This window comes from Tiliqua scincoides, chromosome 5 (assembly GCF_035046505.1).
Source record: "Tiliqua scincoides isolate rTilSci1 chromosome 5, rTilSci1.hap2, whole genome shotgun sequence".
NCBI classification, from domain to species: domain Eukaryota; kingdom Metazoa; phylum Chordata; class Lepidosauria; order Squamata; family Scincidae; genus Tiliqua; species Tiliqua scincoides.
In genome coordinates this window covers 47,082,202-47,102,427 of record NC_089825.1, presented here as the reverse complement: position 1 = coordinate 47,102,427, position 20,226 = coordinate 47,082,202, and the positions used below count along the sequence as shown (strand labels likewise).

Below are 20,226 nucleotides of genomic sequence, written 5' to 3'. Positions count from 1 at the left end.
GATTTCATTGAAAGTGTTTCATTGATTGGAAGATAATTCGTTTATTGACTTGCAGCACTTCTCAGATAGCTTCTTTTTTCTAACTGGTTTTCAAGAGTACATCTGCACAAGCTGGAGATGGTTCATCCCACAGATTTATGTTATAACAATGCTATCCTATCACAATTGTATCATCGGAAATAAGAAAAGCAGCTCTTTTGTTTGAAAGAACATCTTATATTGCTCAAGCTTTTGTGATCTCAAAAGATGCTTAACAGCCAATTCTACCAAGCTAGTATACTTAAGAAACCATTATGCTTTATTTAAAGAGATGGTTATGTGCATGTATTGTGATTCCAAGACAGAAGGAATCTGTCTACGTGTTCAGTGTTTGTCACCTCAGAAGCTGATCAGAGGGTTGCTAAAGGTAACAGATGTGTGTCATTAGAAGGGGGGCAGAGTTAAGTGGCATGCTCTTCAGAAACCATCACAAATTTTTCACCTGACAACCCTGAAGAAATACAGTAGTGGATGAAAGAGAGTGACCTCACAAAGTTTCCTAAGTCACAGAAACAAGGAAAGCAAATGGGTTCTCCAAGGAAGCTGTACAGCACATATATACAATTTCAAAATGCGGCCTTCTTCGTACTTATTGTCTGGGTCTCAGACCCAAAGCTTCTCCTCCCAAGATGATGATAGAGCCAGACTAAACGATTACCAGATTCAGATTTAACTCTACCACTTTAGGTTGTAAGGTTTGTGTACATTTCCTTCCAACAACTCACTGATACAAAAAGTGCCATGCAAATGTAATACTAGCATATCAGGATCTTTTTGTTTTATGTGGAGGAACATTTAACATTTAGACCTCAAGTCTAAAGCGACAGTCCAACAACATAAGCATATACTGCTTGTGCAGCTCAAGCAGAGGTACTTGAGAATAAGTGTAGGTTTTAACATGTTTGTAACAAATTCAATTTTTTTAAAAGTCAGGTTATTTGTTCAAAAACATTTACTGAAAATTTACATTAAAAATCAATTTAGAAATCATTTTTTTATTTTTCTCAAAATTATAAATCAACTCATTGACATGGGAGCATTTTATTTTAATACTATTAGTTTTGAATAAATGATTTGTTAAAACATGAATAAATTTTTCTTACCGTCCCACCTACTATCCTTCCTAGTGGATACCATGCTCTTTCATCAAACCAGTTTAAGAATTCATAAAATCCATGTGATGCAAGATGATGTGTTGATCTATAGTTGAACCTGGAAAAGTAATACAATTTTAATCCTTGCCTTAAGTAATTAAGACTGCAATCCTACACATATTTACTGAGAGTAAATCCTACTGGAATCAGTGCAACTTATTTTTGACTAGGACTGTGCATAAGACTGCAGGTTTAGGATTAGACAGCGTTTTGAACAACTAGTTCCATTTTGGAGTCATATGAAGCTGGACATTAACACTATATAACAAAATTTGAACAAATTAATGTTTAACAGAATATTCTAAAGTTTCATTATTGATCTGGGTGCTTGCTGCTTTCTGAGACTCAGCCAAACAAGGATGAGCTCCATGAAGTCCAGCTAAAATCTTTGGCGACTTGCATGCACCTACTGTTTGCCTCGATTCTTTCAGCTCAATGCTGGGCTGAAAAAGAATACACAATCCCTGAACTACTGAGCCAACTAAAGAACAAGGTTTATACAACTTGTATTCTCAATCCAAGAAATTGCGGACAATGAAGAATTCTCTACTAACATATTTGTAGGGAGTTTCCATTGCTGCAAGAAGGTTCTGTCATGTTGCTCATCTCATACTGTAAAGCAGTCTGCTGTCAAGACATACAAGTAAGGCAAAAGATAACTGGAAGTACAATCCTATATTTGGAAAAATGCTTTGTGTTCTGTGACTACAAGTCCTACATAGGCTTCCCATTGCACACCTTTTTCCCCTGGAGTAAGAATTATACTACAAGTTATTCTCACAGCAGATTACAGAAGACAGAAACCATACCATTTCTGTCCCAAAAGGACTCAAAGGATTTCAAGAGACATAGGAACATAAGAAAAGTCAAGCTGGATCAGGCCAAAAGCCCATCTAGTCCAGCCTCCTGTATTGCAGAGTGACCCGCCAGATACCTCAAGGAGCAAACAAGACAACAGGAGACCTGCATCCTGGTGCCCTCCCTGGCATCTGGCATTCTGAAGTAGCCTACTTCTAAAAACAGGAGGTTACACGTACCCATCACGGCTTGTAACCTGTGATGGACTTTTCCTCCAGAAATTTGTCCAATCCCACTCTAAAGGCATCAAAGTAAGATGCCATCACCACATCCTGTGGCAAAGAGCAAACACAGACTAATTACATGCCAGTTAAAGAAATATTTTCTTTTGTCTGTCCTAACTCTCCCAACAATTTTAGTGGCTGTCCCCTGGTTCTAGTGTTGTGTGAGAGGGAAAAGAACAGCCCCTTAGCTACTTTATGCATCCCCTGCATAATTTTGTATGTCTCAATCATGCCCCCCCTCAGGCACCTCTTTTCTAGACTGAAGAACCCTAAAAGCTGTAGCCTTTCCTCATAAGGGAGGTGCGCCAGCCCAGTAATCATTCTGGTCGCTCTCTTCTGCATCTTTTCCATTCCACTATATCCTTTTTGAAATTCGGAGACCAGAACTGGATGCAATACTCCAGGTGTGGCGTTACCATTAATTTGTACAATGGCATTATATTATTAGCTGTTTTATTTTCAATACCTTTTCTAATGATCCCAAGCATGGAATTAGCCTTTGTCACTGCTGCCACACATTCAGTCGACACTTTCATTGAGATGTCCACCAGCACCCCATTAGCTCAAAACCCATTAACCCAGTGTTTTTCAAACTGTGGGTCAGGACGCACTAGGTCAGTCGCAAGCCAAATTCAGGTGGGTCCCCATTCATTTCAATATTTTATTTTTAATATATTCGATTTGATGCTCCCATGGTATGTGACTGCATTTGGGGAAATGTTACAGACCTGTACTTTTAACAACCTACTATGTACGAGGGTCGCCCAGAAAGTAATGCACCACATTTTTTTTCTCAGCCTACAGTAATGGTACAAATGCGAAACTTTAGATATACATCATTTGAATTTTCAGGAGTGCGCACACAAATTTTTGGTTTCTTCAGACAGATAGCGTAGCTGCAGCAGTGTTTCGAAATGGCATCTGTAAGTGATGTACGTTACAAGCAGCGTGTCGTCATTGAATTTCTCACTGCGGAGAAAGAAACTGTTGGGAACATTCACAAACGTTTGTGTACAGTTTATGGAGAATCTACAGTCGACAGAAGTATGGTTAGTCACTGGGCACAGAGGGTGAGGCCATTAGAAGGTGGTTCGGCAGAGCTCCAAGATTTGCAGAGTTCGGGGCGGCCATCCACGGCTGTCACACCTGACAAGACGCAGCTTGCTGATGTGCTCATTCGCGAGGACCGACGCATAACGACTAGGCAGTTGGCGCTGAAGCTGTCGATCAGCAAAGGAAGTGTGGATGCAATCATCCGTGCTCTTGATTACTCAAAAGTGTGTGCACGATGGGTTTCGTGCTGTCTTACGGTGGACCACTAATCTCTCAGAAAAAAACATTTCTTCTGAGTTGCTGAAACATTTTGAAGATGAGGGGGAAGCGTTCTTGTCCAGGATTGTGACAGGTGATGAAACTTGGGTTCACCATTTTGAGCCCGAAACAAAACGACAGTCGATGGAATGGCGTCATCCTCAATCTCCACAGAAGAAAAAATTCAAAGCAACTGCTTCCGCCGGTAAGGTCACGTTCACTGTGTTTGGGACTGTGAGGGCGTCATACTCATTGATGTGATGCCAAGAGGCAGCACCATTAATTCTGAAGCTTATGTGAAGACATTAACCAAACTCAAAAAGTGCTTCCAGCGACTTCGGCACCATAACAACCCAGGTGAATGTTTGATTCAACATGATAACGCTCAACCTCACACAAGTTTGAGGACTTTGGAACACACCACTAAACAGGGTTGGACTGTGCTACCCCATCCACCCTACAGCCCTGACCTAGCTCTCTCAGACTTCCACTTGTTTGGGCCATTAAAGGATGCCATTCGTGGAAGACATTTTGAGGATGACGAAGAGGTGATTCGCACAGTGCAGAAATGGCTTCGTGACCAGAACAAGGAGTGGTACCGACAGGGCATACATGCCCTTGTGTCTCGCTGGAGGAAGGCCATAGAACTGGACAGAGATTACATGGAAAAATAGGGAGTGTAGAAGAAACATCATTCTTTCTTGTGTGTAAGTTTCATTGTGTTCAATAAATAATTGTTGAAGAAAAAAAATGTGGTGCATTACTTTCTGGGCGACCCTCATATATTCTTTTAACAATGATAGTCAATGGGACTTACTGCTGGGTAAGTGTGGGTAGGATTGCAGCCCAAGATCACAATCCCTTCTTGTCTTTACCACTCAGAAAAATTTAGCATCATCCGCTTAACCCTGTCTTCAGGTCATTTATGAATAGGTTGAAAAGCACCTTGAGGCACCACTTTTCACCTCTCTCCATTGTGAAAATTGCCATTGACACCCACTCTGTTTCCTGGTCCTCAACCAGTTCCTAATCCAGGAGATGACTTGCCCTCTTTTTCCCTGACTGTGGAGTTTCCTCAGCAGCCTTTGGTGAGGGACCGTGTCAAACGCTTTCTGAAAATCCAGATATATAATATCCACAGATTCTCCTGCAACCACATGCCTGTTGACCTTTTTCAAAGAATTCTAAAAGGTTCGTGAGGCAGGACTTGCCCTTACAGAAGCCATGCTGGTCCTCCTTCAGCAAGGCTTGTTTGTCTATGTGTTTTAAGATTTTATCTTTGATGATCATCTTTTGTGGAACAGACATTAGGACGACCAGCCTACAGTTTATTGGGTCACCTCTCCTTCCTTTTTTAAAGATCAGTGCGGCATTTGCTATCCTCCAATCATCTGGCCGTTTTAAGGGACAAGTTGCATATTTTAGTCAAGAGATCAGTAACTTCATTCTTCAGTTCATTAATAACTCTTGGGTGGATGCCATCTGGGCAAAGTGACTTATTGATTTTTAATTTGTCAATTAGGTCTGAAACATTTTTTCTTTTAACCTCTATGTAATTTAATTCCTTAGTCAGGAAGGGCCATTCAGGCAGTGGTATCTACATGAGGTCTTCTGCCATGAAGACAGATGCAAAGAACTCATTTAATTTATCTGCTATCTCCAAATCTCCTTTTTATCTCCCCTTTCCCTCCCTCATCATCCAGAAAGCCAACTACTTCTCTGGCAGGTTTCCTGCTTCTACCATATTTGAAGAAGCTTTTCTTATTCTTATTCTTAATATTGCTGGCCATATGCTCTTCAAAGTCTTTGTTGGCCTCCCGTATCACATTCTTTTGCCACATTTCTTTTGCCAAAGTTTATGTTCCTTTTTATTCTCCTCATTAGGGCAAGATTTCCATTTATGGCAAGAAGCTTCCTTGCCCTTTACAGCCTCTCTGACTTTGTTCATTAGCCATGCTGGCACCCTCCTGGACTTAGTTCAGCCCTTCTTCCTTTGCGATTTTCACTTATGCTGGGCCTCTATTACCATTGATTTAAACAGCCTCCATGTACTCTGGAGAGAATGGACTCTTTAATTTCCTTTACAACTTCTTTCTAACTACTCTCCTCATTTGGGGGAAGTTTGCCCTCGGAAGTAAAGGGTTTTTGTGTCAGATTTGCTTGGCATTCTTCCCCCGACATGCACGTCGAAGCAGATTGCAGCATGGTCACTGGTCCCCAATGGCTCAGTAACATTTACATCTCTAACCAGATCCGGACTACCACACAATATTAAATCACCTGTCCTTGGTCACCAGAGTCACCTGTCCTTGGTGAGTTCCATAAGTAGCCACTCTAAGGCACAGTCATTTAGCAAATGAAGAAATACAGTTTCTTTTTCATGAATTCAGTTTCTAGAGCATGAATTGACCCAGTCAATATGAGGATAACTGATGCCCTCCATGATTACTACCCTCCTTGACACCTCCCTGATCTCCTCATTTCCTCATTTCAAGGTACCCTTCAGGTTTTTGGTTCAGAGGATGATAGCATGCCCACAGTATTACATTGCTCCTCGAGCCTGGAAATTTAACCCACAGTGATTCTATGGTGGAATCAGGCCTGCCTTCAATCTCTACTTTGTTGGCTTCTACCCCTTCATTAACACAGCCACCCCACCTCCAACATGGCCCTCCTGCCCCTACTATAGAGTTTATATAGTCTGGGATTGCAGTATCTCAACGATTCTCCTCATTCCACCATGATTCTGTTATACCCACTATATCAATGTTTTCCCTAGCCACCAAATATTTCAGTTCCCCCATCTTTGCTCGGAGACGTCAGGTATTTGCATAAAAGCACCAAGATGGGCTGTTATTTGCGCTTTCATTCTGCAGCCTCTCATTCTGCTGGACTGACTATCACATTCCATCATGCTTCCACTCCCAATTCCCCCTCTGTCACTAGCTTGTTATTCTCTAACCTCCCCATCCTCATCCCATAGGAATGAGAAGTTCCAAACTGGATGCCGGCTTTCCCCAGGGTTCAGTTTAACATAGGGACATGTCTCTGTTGACATAGGGAGACAACAGGGGAAGGAAAATGAAAGCATAAACAAACTGGGAAAGAACATGTGATGATTTCATGTTCATGTGCCTTGAGCTAAGCTACAGTATGATGGAAAGCCTGCTCCATTTTGGAAGCATTTTCAGGGATGCACGGGCAACGTTAATGAATTTACATATGATCATGAGAAATTAAAATGCAACCTCTGAATTAATCTTCAAACATTTTGGGCTTCTTTGTCAAGTTTGAACACTTTCCGCAAGATCAATAGAACTATCTGATGCAAAATTTAACTCAAGACATGTCACAGCTAGATGCTTTTGAAGTATGTGATGAGATCTGACAAGGTTTCTCCCATAATGTCCTTGAATTTATAACAAGTAATTTAAGGCTTCAAAAAGCCTTTCTGAGCTACCATTTAAATGAAAACAGCTAGATATATGGAGCCCAGCTATTGGTTCTGTGTGCAGTAACAGATCTTGACTTAAGGGTTCAAACACATGGGTCTTCACAGTGAACAGGTCTTCAAGTAGCACCTGCTTGAACACTACTGCTGCCCTTCTCACCATTTTAATTTCCTAAAGTTTGTTTGGTAATAAGAAATTAGAGTTCACAGAGGAGCATAGAAAAGATTTCTACCTATGATTTCAACAATGGCAGGACAGGATGGGATTCATCATTATAAGAATTAAATCAGGTGAGGGAATACAAACAGAAGCAAAATAGAATACAAATAGAAGCAAAATACCAGGCACAGGTTTCTACAGAAAACTGTCAAAGAAGGTTCAGGTAGGTGTAATACATACTGTATTTTCTAAACCTAGTATATTTTGATGATTGAGGACTGTCCTGGTCAAGAGGACTCCCAAGAGAATGCAGGCTGACCCAGAAAAACAGTGTACAGTACAGGGCTGTCAAACTCATTTCATATAGCACAGGGGTATCCAAACCCCAGACCTGGGGCCACTTGTGGCCCTCAAGGACTCCCAATCTGGCCCTTGGGGAGTCCCTAGTCTCCAATGAGCCTCTGGCCTGCAGACTTGCTGGAGCCCGTGCTGGCCCAACGCAACCGCTCTTGGCGTGACAGCCAACTGTTCGACTTCTTGCATGAACTGTTTGCTGCTTCCCTCCACTGCTTGCTGTTTCAGGTCTGTGATGCTACAGCAGCAGCAAAGGAAAGGCTGGACTTGCTTTGTGCAAGGCTTTTCATAGGCCTTGAGTTATTGCAAGACCTTCATTTATTCATACAAGTTCCATCTCTACTATATTCATTTATGTAAATTTATTGAAATTTGAAATATAAATTAATTCTTTTTTTCCTGGTCTTTTTTTCCAGGACACAGTATCAGAGAGATGATGTGGCCCTCCTGCCAAAAAGTTTGGATGCCCCTGATATAGCGGACCAAACAGCACTCATGACCTACTGAGGGCATTAAACAGAAACTGACATCATTAAGCAGATGATGGCCAAAAAAAGCACATAAACTCAACTGCAAATGACAGAAGAGAAAATATGCAAACCTTGATCATACTGGGTTCTCCCATATCATTTCAAGATACAGGATAACCCATTTACCGCGTGGGTCACCCTTTCAGCAATGCCACTTCTGTTGAAGTGTCAACGCTGAAAGGGTGGCCCGCATGATAATTGGCTCTTCCAGCAACACCCTTTCAGCAGTACCTCTACTGCCAATGCCTCACCTTGCAGCTCAACAGCTGATGGTGGTGCTGGGAGAGCCGAACTATCACGCAGGCCAGATAAAGAGCTTCTAAGGGTTGTATCCTGCTTGCAGGCCTTATGTTTAACACCCTCAGTCTAGTAAACACACTCTCCATTTCCTGATCCCCACTTTCCCTTTGTTTGATACACAGCTGAATGGAGAAAAACCATGGCAGACTACGTGCCCAGGCTATAAGATCAGACAGAGGGGACATCTGGGCAAAATTTCCCTCCCAAGAGAACACTAAACTGAGAGGTTCCTATTAAAAATCTCCTCCCCCCCCCCACACACACAACATAATCCACAGAGCAAACACTATGATCCACTGAACATTCCTTTAAACAGGGAGACTAATTGTTGAATAGAACCAGTTTTATTTAAAAGTCTGCACAGTGCTAGGAGAAGAAGAGGGGTGTCAAAAATGATAGTAGATGAAGAGAAAATATTGGAGGCCTAACTATAATGGAAAGGTTTGCTAAAGGTGCAGTTACCAGTAATGTCCTGCAGATGGAACAGCAATGCTACTCGGTTGGTTTGTCTTGCTCAAGAGACATTTCAGTCGCCAGGAGGACTTTGCACAACAGGACAAAATAAACCTGAAAGCTGACGCAACCTAGCTAAACATTTTCCCTAATGAAGGGAGCAATCCTAACCTGCACTTATGCCGGCACAGGTGTTCCGGAGGAGTCACGCCTCCTTAGGTGGGAGCCACGTCGGCACATCCAGATATGCCGCCATGTGGACAGAGGCAGAAGCCTCCGTCGCGGCTCCTGTGCCGCCACTTATGCCGGCACAAGCAGCAATGGTAGGCATGGGGAGGGGGCATAACTGGGTGGGAGGAGGGTGGACCCGGAGGCGGGTGCGTGGGGAGCCGGGGGCGGGGCTGAGACCCAGTAGTTATGCCGGATCCCAACCTCCATCTCTGGAGGTGGCGCGGGTCCGAGGAGACCCATAGGGGCACACAGCCTTTACCCATGGGTAAGGGGAAGAGCTTCCCCTTGCCTGTGGCTGAGCTGCTGTCCACTGCAATCCCGCGTTGGATGCAGCACAAGTCTCTTGGCTTGCCTGCTCCAGCGTGGGTTAGGGATTGCTCCCTAAGTCACTTTCATGCAGCAATCTCTGGCCCTTTTCACTTGCTGTGCAGCAACTGGGTGCTTCTCTTGGAAGGGGAAAAAGACCAGCCTTCCCATATGCTGGACATTTCTACATTCGGCTGGAATGATGTAATTGAATTATTTGGTTGGAGGAGTGAAACAAAACAGATAGAAATGTGAGCCAATTGGCAGGCACATTGCAATTTCTGGCAGGAACTCACTAACTTGGACAGAAGTTGAATCACCCCTCATGGCTAATGCAGACTGTGAGACAAAATGACAAAAGCTGCCTGCAGGTAGATTCCAGCACTGAATGACATAGGTGCTGCTGATTAGACAAAAATTGTTCAAAATATGAGAAAAAAGGCAAGAAATATGCTGAAAAAGCAGGAACACACAGAGACTCATCATAGGGATAAACAACGTGCTTTAGATACAGACACCAGAGGCCTGCTATACAGCACCAGATAGTTTAAATTAAAAAACAACCCTATAGCTCGACTTTCTCCTACATTTGTGTAGGGAATCACAGTATAGCTATCATTTTTTCCAGTGAACTTCAAGAAATCTTATGAATGACTGCCAGAGCACTGACCCACCAGCCACTTAATACAGTACTACAACAAAATATTTTACTTCTCAGACACTATGGGTTTAAGATCTATAAGTATAGCTAATCCATGAATTGCAGATCTAGTTTTCAGCTGCAACATCCTGAACAATGCTATAATGCAGAATAGCTGAATTGCAGGTAGAAAATGACTGCAAAAACAATTGACTTTTTTCTTTAAAAAAAGTTCAAAAGACTCATGTGACCTAAACATCACAATTTAATCAAGATTATGGTATTCACTGATTACGGGTGGCACCTCTACATCCATGGGAGTTCTGTTCTGGAACCCCCACAGGTTTCAGGGTCCACATTTAAAGAGCTTTAAAAAGAAAAGTTTCAAAATTGTGTTTCCTACGTTTGCACGACCAAACGGCGCCATTTACCAGTCAGTAGAGCTATGTTAGGTGCTTAAAGACCCACTTCCAGGTCATATAGAGGTTCCTTGCGATGCATTCTGGGGTGAAGCTGGAAGGAACAAGGAACCTCTGTGCGACCTGGATGTGGGTGCTAAAAATAGGTCTACTGCCTGGGAAATGGCTCAGTTTGGCCGTGCAAAGATAGGAAACACAATTTTAGTGCCCTTTTTTTCCTTTTTAAAGCCCTTTAAATGCAGACCCTGGTATCTGCTAGAATTCATGGTAAGTCAAATCTGTGGATGCTGGACCCATGGATCCACTGCACGTTCAAATTGGTTTCCTTTCTCCCCAGGCACACAATTTGAAAGGTGATTTGTTTGGCAGCATCTGCTGACTGCTTTTGAGAGTACCATAGCACATCTAGGATATCCACTTAGACAGGGCTAGAAACATACCCCTTCATATTCTTAGGAAATGATATACCCAAATACAGTGGGAGCTCAAGGAAAAGAAGCATTATTCATGCTGTATTGTTGCACAATGGGCCTCAAGTAAAAGCATGACATGGCTTCAAGTGTAAACCAATCAGAGCAAACCACACCAACTGAAAAAAATTAGGAATTTCTTAAAATTCATAACACCATCCAGAGATAAGAAAAATGCATAAATTGTCACAACTCCCTAAAACCGTATCTATTTAAAACCATATCCTTGTAACTTGATGGAATAATAATGTACTGTTTATGATATACAGTAATTATTTATAGAGTAAAAGAACATTAAGATTAGAGACACTCATGTTTGCTGAGGCAATTTCATAAGTGCTTGTGAGAGTACCAAGTTTTACTCTTTTGCATGTTTGTACCATTAGTTTTAAAAGAGTCTGCTTACTCAACTCCTTTTATTGCATTCCATCTACAGGATACACAGAACAGATAGTGAACTGTATGCAAAACATTATAAAATGGAAGTACCTGTTTTCTACAGGAAACTTACAGGAAATTTGGCAAAATCTTTAAGATTTTTGAATAAAGCAGCAAAAATAAGGTGTCAGAGAAAGTGTAATCTTCCCCAGATTAATAGCTTAGACTTCATAATGACAGAAACATGCCTCCACTCTGAGAATTAAAAATGGGGCAGTGAGAAAACCAGCATGCAGGCATGACCCGATATTCATAGGGGTTCTGTTCCAAACCCCCTATGGTTGACTGAAACTGCAGGTGTAGGCAAATGCCCCCCCCCCAAGTAGCAAGGGGAGCTCTGAGCGACTTTTTCCTTCTAAAGCTTAGCCTGAGCCCAACAGAGACCGTGGACAGACATTTGCAGCCTCCGTTGGGCTCAGACAACTTTGAACGCAGAGGCTCCTCTCACCTCCGGAAGGGGGCACAGAGGGGTCCTCTGCAGACTCACTGACGAATAAGTGAATCCATGGATACAGTCTCCTGTACATTATTCTCTTAGCACTGTTTATTTGCATCAGGACACTAACTGAAACTTACAGTTTTTTGAAAGATGCTGTAACAGAATAAATCCAAAAGGGATCAAATATTAGAAGTGTGAATTGTCATGACTTCAAATCATGACAATCAAAAGCACTATTTTAACCAAAAATACTGGCCACTGTGATATTTCTGTTTAATCGAAAGAGTCTTCAATACAGTGTCTCATCTTTTTAACCTTTACATCTAAGCAGACTAAATAAATGGATTCATTTTTAAAAATATGTACCCTGCATTTCCTCCAGTGGTAAGGTTTTTTACATACCAGGATTTAATCCTTGTTTCCATTTGAAACACAGTCCAAGGCTATAATTCAGTGCACCATTACTTTAAGAAAGCAATGGAAAGCAACGGGTCTACTTCTGAGTAAACTGGGTTGCAACTATGCATAGCTGTGCTTGCTCATGCTCAGACTTTTTTGCGTGTCTCTGCTGTGAACTGAATTGAACACTCCCAGTTATATGTTATATGTAAAGCCTCTGAATTTACACAATATGCACCTTAAAAAAGGATCTGATTCTACTGTATGCTGTTTACAGTGCACTTACTGTGATAGTGTTTACAAAATGGTTGTGAAGACCAGAATTTAAAAAGTTAATGAATAAAATATATTTTAGGACCTTCTGATATATTTTTAATAAATTAGAGACTGTACAGTTCTTAAGTGACAATTACTGGTAGGTTATTTTTCAGGATCTGGCCTTGAATAAAATCAAACTCGCTGCCCCTGCCCCCAACTTATCTAAGAGTCATAGAAAATTCCATGATTTTTTGGCTCAAACCTTCCCTCAACTTATCTGTGAGATCAACTTATAGACTGGTGTCTGCGGTGTTGCAAATAAAGGGTACAGCTTGTCTTTGCACTTTTAAGGAAAACTATCCTTCAAACCAACCATGAATAAAAGTAAGTACTCTTCAACTCCTCCACTTTGAAAGAATATAAACCATTAGCACAACGGGACATAAACTGAAATAAAAATAAATTCTAATATTGAGAGACATGCTGGGTTACAAATCAGACTGATCTAAAACTTTATGTAAGGTCTTTGTTGCAGAGCTCACCTTTCACCATCAAAATAATCAAATTGGGAATTCTCTGTTAAGACTATAATCCTTGACTCTGCTTAAAAGTTATTAATTTTAGTTCTTCATAGTGGTCTAATACAATACTATGAGAGTTGCAATATAATACTTAGTACTTGTACATTGTTAGAATGTTCAAAGCATCTCTTCTATTTTAGATTATTGTAATTCTCACAACCACTGTAAAAGATAGGTTAGAGCAGTGTTTCCCAAACCGTGGGTCCTGAAACTGACAAGTTGATAGCTGACAAAGAAAATGAACTGGAGCCTATGAATAGTGAAATTGGGTTGCATTGTGCATTCAGTTGTGAAAAAGCAAATGTGCCTCAGTCCATTTCAAAGGGCAGGTTAAGAGGAACACCACCAGAATGGTCCCAATCCAATGAACACACTAAAAACATTCCCTTCCTCCAAGCTGACAAATGTACTGAGCCTTAAGGAAAGCAAAACTGAACTACATGGTGCACATTTACTCACAAGTAAGCAAACATACTCAAGTAAGTAGATACTCACTTATAGTTCATGAAATTTTTGCCAAGTACTCACTTTGCCTTATCTTTGCTCCAATTATCACTTTGCCTTATCTCCGGGTCAATCAGAGGGCAGAGCCTTTCAAATCTGAACAGTTTCCTTTCTCTGCTCAGCACAGCAAAGCTCAGACAGGCACCTCCTTAGTTGCTATAGTTACTTTCCAGGGACATTCCAGCCAACCTTTTATTCTCCTTCCTTCTGCCACAGCCTGGTTCTGCTTTGCAAGTATTTGCAAAGCAGGTCTGTTTTATGAAACACCAGGATGGGACCCTCCTTCCCAGGCTACAATTCAGTGCACCATGACTTAAGAATAACACCCATGGAAAGCAGTGGGTCTACTTCTGAGTAAAAAGGGTTGTAAATATATGTAGCTGCATCTCTCTGCTGTGAATTGAATTGCACACTCTCAGTTATGTGTTATGGGTTGTATGTAGAGCTTCTGGCTTAACACACCAGATACCTTAAAGGTGTTTTTGATTCATGGTTCTCCTCATGTCCATCTTAAAGGTGGATTTGATTCATGGATCTCCTGCAGTGGTTCCCAACCTTTTTCACTTGCATATCCCTTGGCAGCCCATTTCCATAAATTGTACCCTTCATATTGGCAAAACGTCTGTCATTAATAATACAAGCCTTCATCTCCTCCATATGAAAGCTCAGACTTCATGTATTTATCACATATTTTCTCTTTTCATCTGTTTGAAGAACAGAAGACTGCCTTTGCACTGTTTGCACCAGAAGTGTGCTGAGAAATTCTGGGTGATTGATCACTTTTCATATTATGTTTCAGCTTTTTTACTGTGTTGGTTTTCAATTACTGGTTCATAGATGAATTGATGACCAAAAACTAGCTATTGGTGTGGCTTTCACAGTCAACTAGCTACCTCCCTTCCTGCCTTGCTGGTCCTTCCAAGGCATTGCTGCCATCATTCTGGAGCACAGCCTGCCTTTTTCTGCCATTATTTCATTCTTTTTCAATTATTCCTAAAGATCCTGTTGAGTGTCCCTGGGAGTACGTGAATACCAAGTTGGGAACCAGTGTTTTACTGGTATGCAGTTTACAGTGCACTGAGAGTGTTTACAAAAAAGTGGTGAAGACCAGAATTTAAAAAATAATAAAAATGTATCTTATGATCTTTTACCATGTTTTTAATAAATTAGAGACTACAGTTCTTAGGTAACAATTAGCGGTAGGTTATTTTTCAGGATCTGGCCTCGGGTAAAATCAGACAAAACTATAGTCAGACACCCCCCTAAGCTTAAACCCCGATTTATCCGAGGGTCACAGAAAATTCCATGATAGTTGGCTCAAAACCTGCCCTTGACTTAACTGTGGGGTCGACTTATAGACGAGTATCTCCGGTGCCTTGGCTCCTGTCAAAAGGCCAGGCAAAGGGGGATGCAAGGCCTTCAGAATGGTCCTGATCCAATGAACATGGAGCTTGACACATGCTCCAAAAGGTGTCTCCTCCCCACCATAGTTTAAAGGATAAAAACCAGAGACTTGAGCAGCTGGCAAGGTGAAACTTTTTTCTAAATCTTGTAAAGTTAGGTGGATCCTGATAGTGTGGTCTTATTAAAAAGTGGGCTCTGGTGCTAAAACATTTGGGAATCACTGGGACACAATTTTTAGAATAAGAATCTGTCAGGACCCACTGAAAGTGATGTCATGACCAAAAGTGACATCAACAAGCATGAAGAGTTTTTGCAATCCTATGCTGCAATCCTACCCATACTTACCCAGTAGTAAGTCCCACTGACTATCATTGTTAAAAGCATACACATAGTAGCCTGTTAAAAGTACAGATCTGTAACATTTCCCCAAATGCAGCCAGATACCATGGTAGGATTAAGTCTAATATATTAAAAAATAAAGTATTGAAATGAATGGGGATCCACCTAGTAGGTCCCAATCCACAGTTTGAGAAACACTGGGTTAGAGTATTCTGATTTCCATTTCCATACTGCAGATGGGGGGGGGGAAGAGGGGTTTACTTAAAGTCATTTAGTAACTATATGATGGGAGATTTAAACCAAGGACTTCCTGATTAGTAGCTCAGTCACTTGGTCTCTATACCACTCTATTGCTTTTTAAATAGATCTCTAGTTTATAAGCATGAACAATTGAAATTAATGCTAGTTACATTCATATTTTATCTTCTTGCAACATTACCTATTTCTCTTTGTAACCATTCTCACAATACACTGCCCTAAAATTTGTTTCTCTCAAAACGCAAGACGCAAATCCCTTTTCAGGAAATGCGTGTCCTTCTGGACAGAAGTAGCAATTCCAGAACTTGGAGTAATATTCATACTATCACATTTTTTTATTCCATAGTAGTTGGTACAGAATCTTCGCCCATTGACTTTATAACAGTGGAACCATCTGAACCATAACATAGCTGAAGTAGCTATAAAAAGCATAAGAATGACTTTGCTGGCTAAGAATAAGCCTATCACACACATAATTCAGGAAGCTGTTAAGAGTTTCACAATAACCAAGAGAGGATACAAAAAGGCAAAAATCTAGTGGGAAGTGGGACCCACTGAGTTCAATGGGAGACTTACTCCCAGGTAAGTATGCTCTCCCACCATCCATTTAAAGGGAAAGAGGCCGACAGCTCCACCGGCTTCTCTCCCTTTTAAAAAACCCTCCTCCGGGCAGAGGGCACCCAGAATCCTGCTGGAGAGGCAGCAATTCAGAGCCAGACTGAGTTGCCCCTCCCCCTCCCCCTTTACAGGAAGAGACAAGAGGGTGGCCTAGAGCATCAGTGCACCAGGAGTTGCAACTCCCAGTGCACTCCCTCTGTAGGTGCCCTCTTGTATCCTCCTCCGGAGAGGAGGTGGCGCAGCCTGGTGACAGTGCACTGGGAGCAGCGCTGCTCTGAAGGCTGTTCCCTCTCCCTTTGAAGGGGAGAAGGTGGTGCTCAGAGCAGCAAAGAACTGCATCAAGAGTAGTTGTGCTCCTGCAGCCACTCTTGGTGCAGATCCCGGCTGCATCTGAGGGCCACCTGCTCTCCTTCCCTTTAAGGAAAGGGGAGGGGCGCCCCTTAGAGCGGCATGGAAGCAGCACGTGCCTCCTCCAATTTTGGGGGAGACACACACCGCTTCCCAGGGCCCGACAGAGCCTTCCGCACTGCTTGTAAGCAGTGTGGAGGACTCCATTGAAGTGGTTTGGGGCCACTGGAAGCGGTGCTCATCTGTCTTGGGCACTGTTTCCAGTGGCTCAAAACAGTCTGATGGAGCCCTCTGCAACGCTTACAAGCAGCGCGGAAGGCTCCATCTGGCCTGGCCTGCCTCCTCCCTTCCGCCTTTTCTCAAGGGGGAACGAAGAAGGCAGCCGCGTGGAAGTAACTGTGGCCACGATGACAACATCACAATTACTTCTGGGTCAGGGGTGTGGTGGCGGCGGCAAAGGCGGCCCCCGGTGCAAGAAAGCCTGGGAACACCTCTGGTTACAAGGTAAAATCAATTGCAATAACAATAATTTAAACAGGGAAAGGGGGCTGAAGACACTTGTACCACTCTTAGGTTCACCAGAAATTAAATTATTTAAGGAAATGTACACGTTTTAATTGAACTATAAACAGATGACGTAAATACATGCTAGAACACAGTGATGGTTTTGTAATACTCAGTTCTAAGTATTCAATCTATAAAGAGCCACAGAATTCAAAGGATAACTCCAACCAGCCTTGGGTTGTATCAAAAGCATTTCTCGGTTACTGTGGTTATATTTGGAGAACTTTACCTTCTTTATAATAAAAAAAACCTGACATCTCTTTCACAATCTGAAAATGCTAGGCCGAAAGAGTTTCCTCTGCTGCATTTCTGACCTTGGTTTTGTTTAAACTGAACTAACTTGACAAATGATCCAATTCTGTGGGGAAAAGAGTGGCTTGTTTGAGTTAGTTCAAGGCAAAATTCAGCCAGCTCACCTATCTTTACTGACAATACCTGAAACAATTCATTTACATTGATGGAACATTGATGGTGCCATATAAATAAGCAATTTCCAAAGCAATCAACTTACAGTAAATGGGTCTTACCCAGAATAAAAATATTGCACCTTGCTCCAAGATGCTTACAATTCAGATACTGACACAAGGGATAACAAAAGGAGGGAGGGGGATAGAGGCAGGGACAAACAGGGAAAGCATATGCAATTCTTTGGGTTTTAAGTACTTAAACTTATTACAGAACAGAATTAACTAAGATGTGGCACCAAAACTGACACAGAAAAACTGAGTTTTAAGAAGTGATTTGAAGGAAATTAGCAAAAAGCATTCCGCAGAACATAGTTCAATGCAAAAAAGGTGGTCCCTCCAAAACAACAGAGTTCCAGAGCAAGGAGGAGACCTTTGAATGGTCAAAGGTGGTGAATATGGAGGAGTAGAAGTCATGGGCAATACAACAGCAAGTCAGGATAGACAAGGCCACAAAGGACTTTCTATCTCTACTGGCTTCCTGTCAGTTCTCAGTTCCAGTGAAAGTTCCCTTTCCTCAACTTCAGCTTTCACTGGACCTGAGAACTGACAGGAAGCCAGTAGAGATATTTAAGAAAGAACATGATATGATCAGTGCTATGAGAGAGATTGCCTTAGCAGGAGAGTGCTGAACAACAGTGAGGGAACCAGCACGGTTGTAGTCATCGAGGCAAGAGATGACCAGGATGTAAATGAGAGTTTTTGCCAAGGAGACAGAAGAATTTTAGCAAGAATTTTAGAATTTTGTCAAGAGAGAAACAACATGATTTAGCAATAGACTAAATATGGGGAACAAATGAAAGAGGAGTCAAAGTCAAGACAGTGCCTGTTTTATGTGGAAGGGTTTCAATGGATAATGAGTACAAGGATCTGAAATAAAAGATAAGAAATTGGAATATACTGAGCTTGAGAATGATGAAGCAGCATCTAGGTTGAAGTATCAGACAATTGGAAGTACAAGATTGGGTAGAGGAAGAAAGTTGTGGGGTAGAAAAGTAGACCTGGATATTATCAGCATACAAGTGGCACTGAAAGCCATGGGATTTGATGAGGTAACCTAGGAACAGAGCAAAGAAGAAAGAAAAGCAAGGGGGTCAGGATAGTGCCCTGAGAAAGGAAACACTGAGTGAGCAATCAAACAAATAGGAAGAGAACTATCTGAAAAAGAATCACAGGGATCTAAGTCATGAAGGGAATCAAGCAACAGAAAGTGGTCAACTGAATCGAAGGCAACAGAGAGGATGCCTCATCCTCAAAGAGGGCACCTCATCCTCAAAGAGGGCGAGAACAGAATGGAGACCTTTTGAATTGAGAGTGATGGGATGAATGAAACTACTCTCATAAAAACTACTGGGGGGCAGCAGACAAAAGTCAAATTGGAAGGGTCAAGATCAGAATTGGAAAAGAGAAAGTTGAGGCAAGCAAAAGCAAGCAGTGCATTCCAAGAGTTTGGAGGCAAAGGGTAGTTAAAGAGGAAGGATAGGTCAAGGGATTTTTTATTTTTGTAGAATAGAGAAGACAGTGACAAGTTTGAATGTAGTAGGGAAGGAGCCTGAGGCAAGATAAAGGTCAATGACGAATAGAGGAAGTGATGAAAATTAGGATCCAAGACAGAATGGAATCAAGAGAGCATGTGGAAGGATTTGATGAGGACACCTGGCTAGTCTGTTCGTGGACCTACTTACTTTGATGCTTTTGTTATTAAAGGTGATTTTATATTCAGATTCCTGTGACTCCCAATTGCATAAGTGAATGGAATGGAACTTTGCTTTGTACTTCTTATTAACACAATTCTTATTTTAATCAGTTTTATAATTCTCACACTGCTTTTACCCCAGAGTTTGAGGTATACTCTTTTCTTTAGTATACTCTTTTTGGTCCCTGTTTTTTCTACTGCTCCATGCAATTCTGACATATGAACACTTTCAAAGCAAAAAGCAAACTGTCAAAGTGCATAAAAGTGCCTCAAAAAAATTTTCTACACTGGCTCATAGCCCCAATATGCAAAAGCTTAAGCAATATTTGTCAACCTCTTTTCTTCATTTTATGTTTACAGTGAATCACATTGTGAACATGATGGCATTATGTGATGGTCAAGTTTTTATTATAAGATGTCACTGAGAATTAGTGCAGCTCTTTTATACAGTAATCTTTACTGTTTGGGAGAGAAGAGGCAAAAGTAAACAGTTAACTCTCTACATCTTGCTGTGCTAGTAATTTCAGTGCCTGCCAGAAATGCACAGCAAGACTTTTGCTCTGATGCAGCTCTATTCACATGTATGCATAACCAGCTGCAGCAGACTAGCCACAGAAAAATGTGAATGGGGATGTCAATCCAAATGAGCATCCCTACTCTGCCACAACTTGTGAACTATAGACAACTGAAGTGAGGCGAGGAAATGCATAGTTCCTTCTCTCTTGGGAAAAGTTTGATGTACTTTCGCAAACAAAGTAAGCAAAGTAAAAAAAAGGGAATATACCTTTTCATGAAAAAGGACTCATGAAAAATATACTCCCATTTTCCTCCCTCATTCATTGTTCTTTCTTAACAGCAGTCAACAAGATCTATAGTAACAAGAAAGCGGTCTGAAAGCGGCCTTTTTCATTCAACTAGCTAATCAAATCACCATAGAGTAATCACTGTACTATGCCCATCTGAATATTTTACAGAGTCAAATGTGGATGCTAAAGCTGCTCCCTGCTCCCCTCTAG

The 20,226-nt window shown here is 41.6% G+C and overlaps 1 protein-coding gene across 1 annotated transcript in view; it reads right to left on the bottom strand.

Annotated features, from left to right (window-relative positions):
• The window catches only part of STT3B (STT3 oligosaccharyltransferase complex catalytic subunit B), a 59,234-nt gene that overhangs the window by 32,651 nt on the left and 6,357 nt on the right, over positions 1-20,226 (bottom strand). The window contains exon 2 of the mRNA XM_066628565.1: positions 1,143-1,251. Coding sequence (XP_066484662.1) covers positions 1,143-1,251 — 109 coding nt within the window. The remainder of the gene's footprint in view (positions 1-1,142; positions 1,252-20,226) is intronic.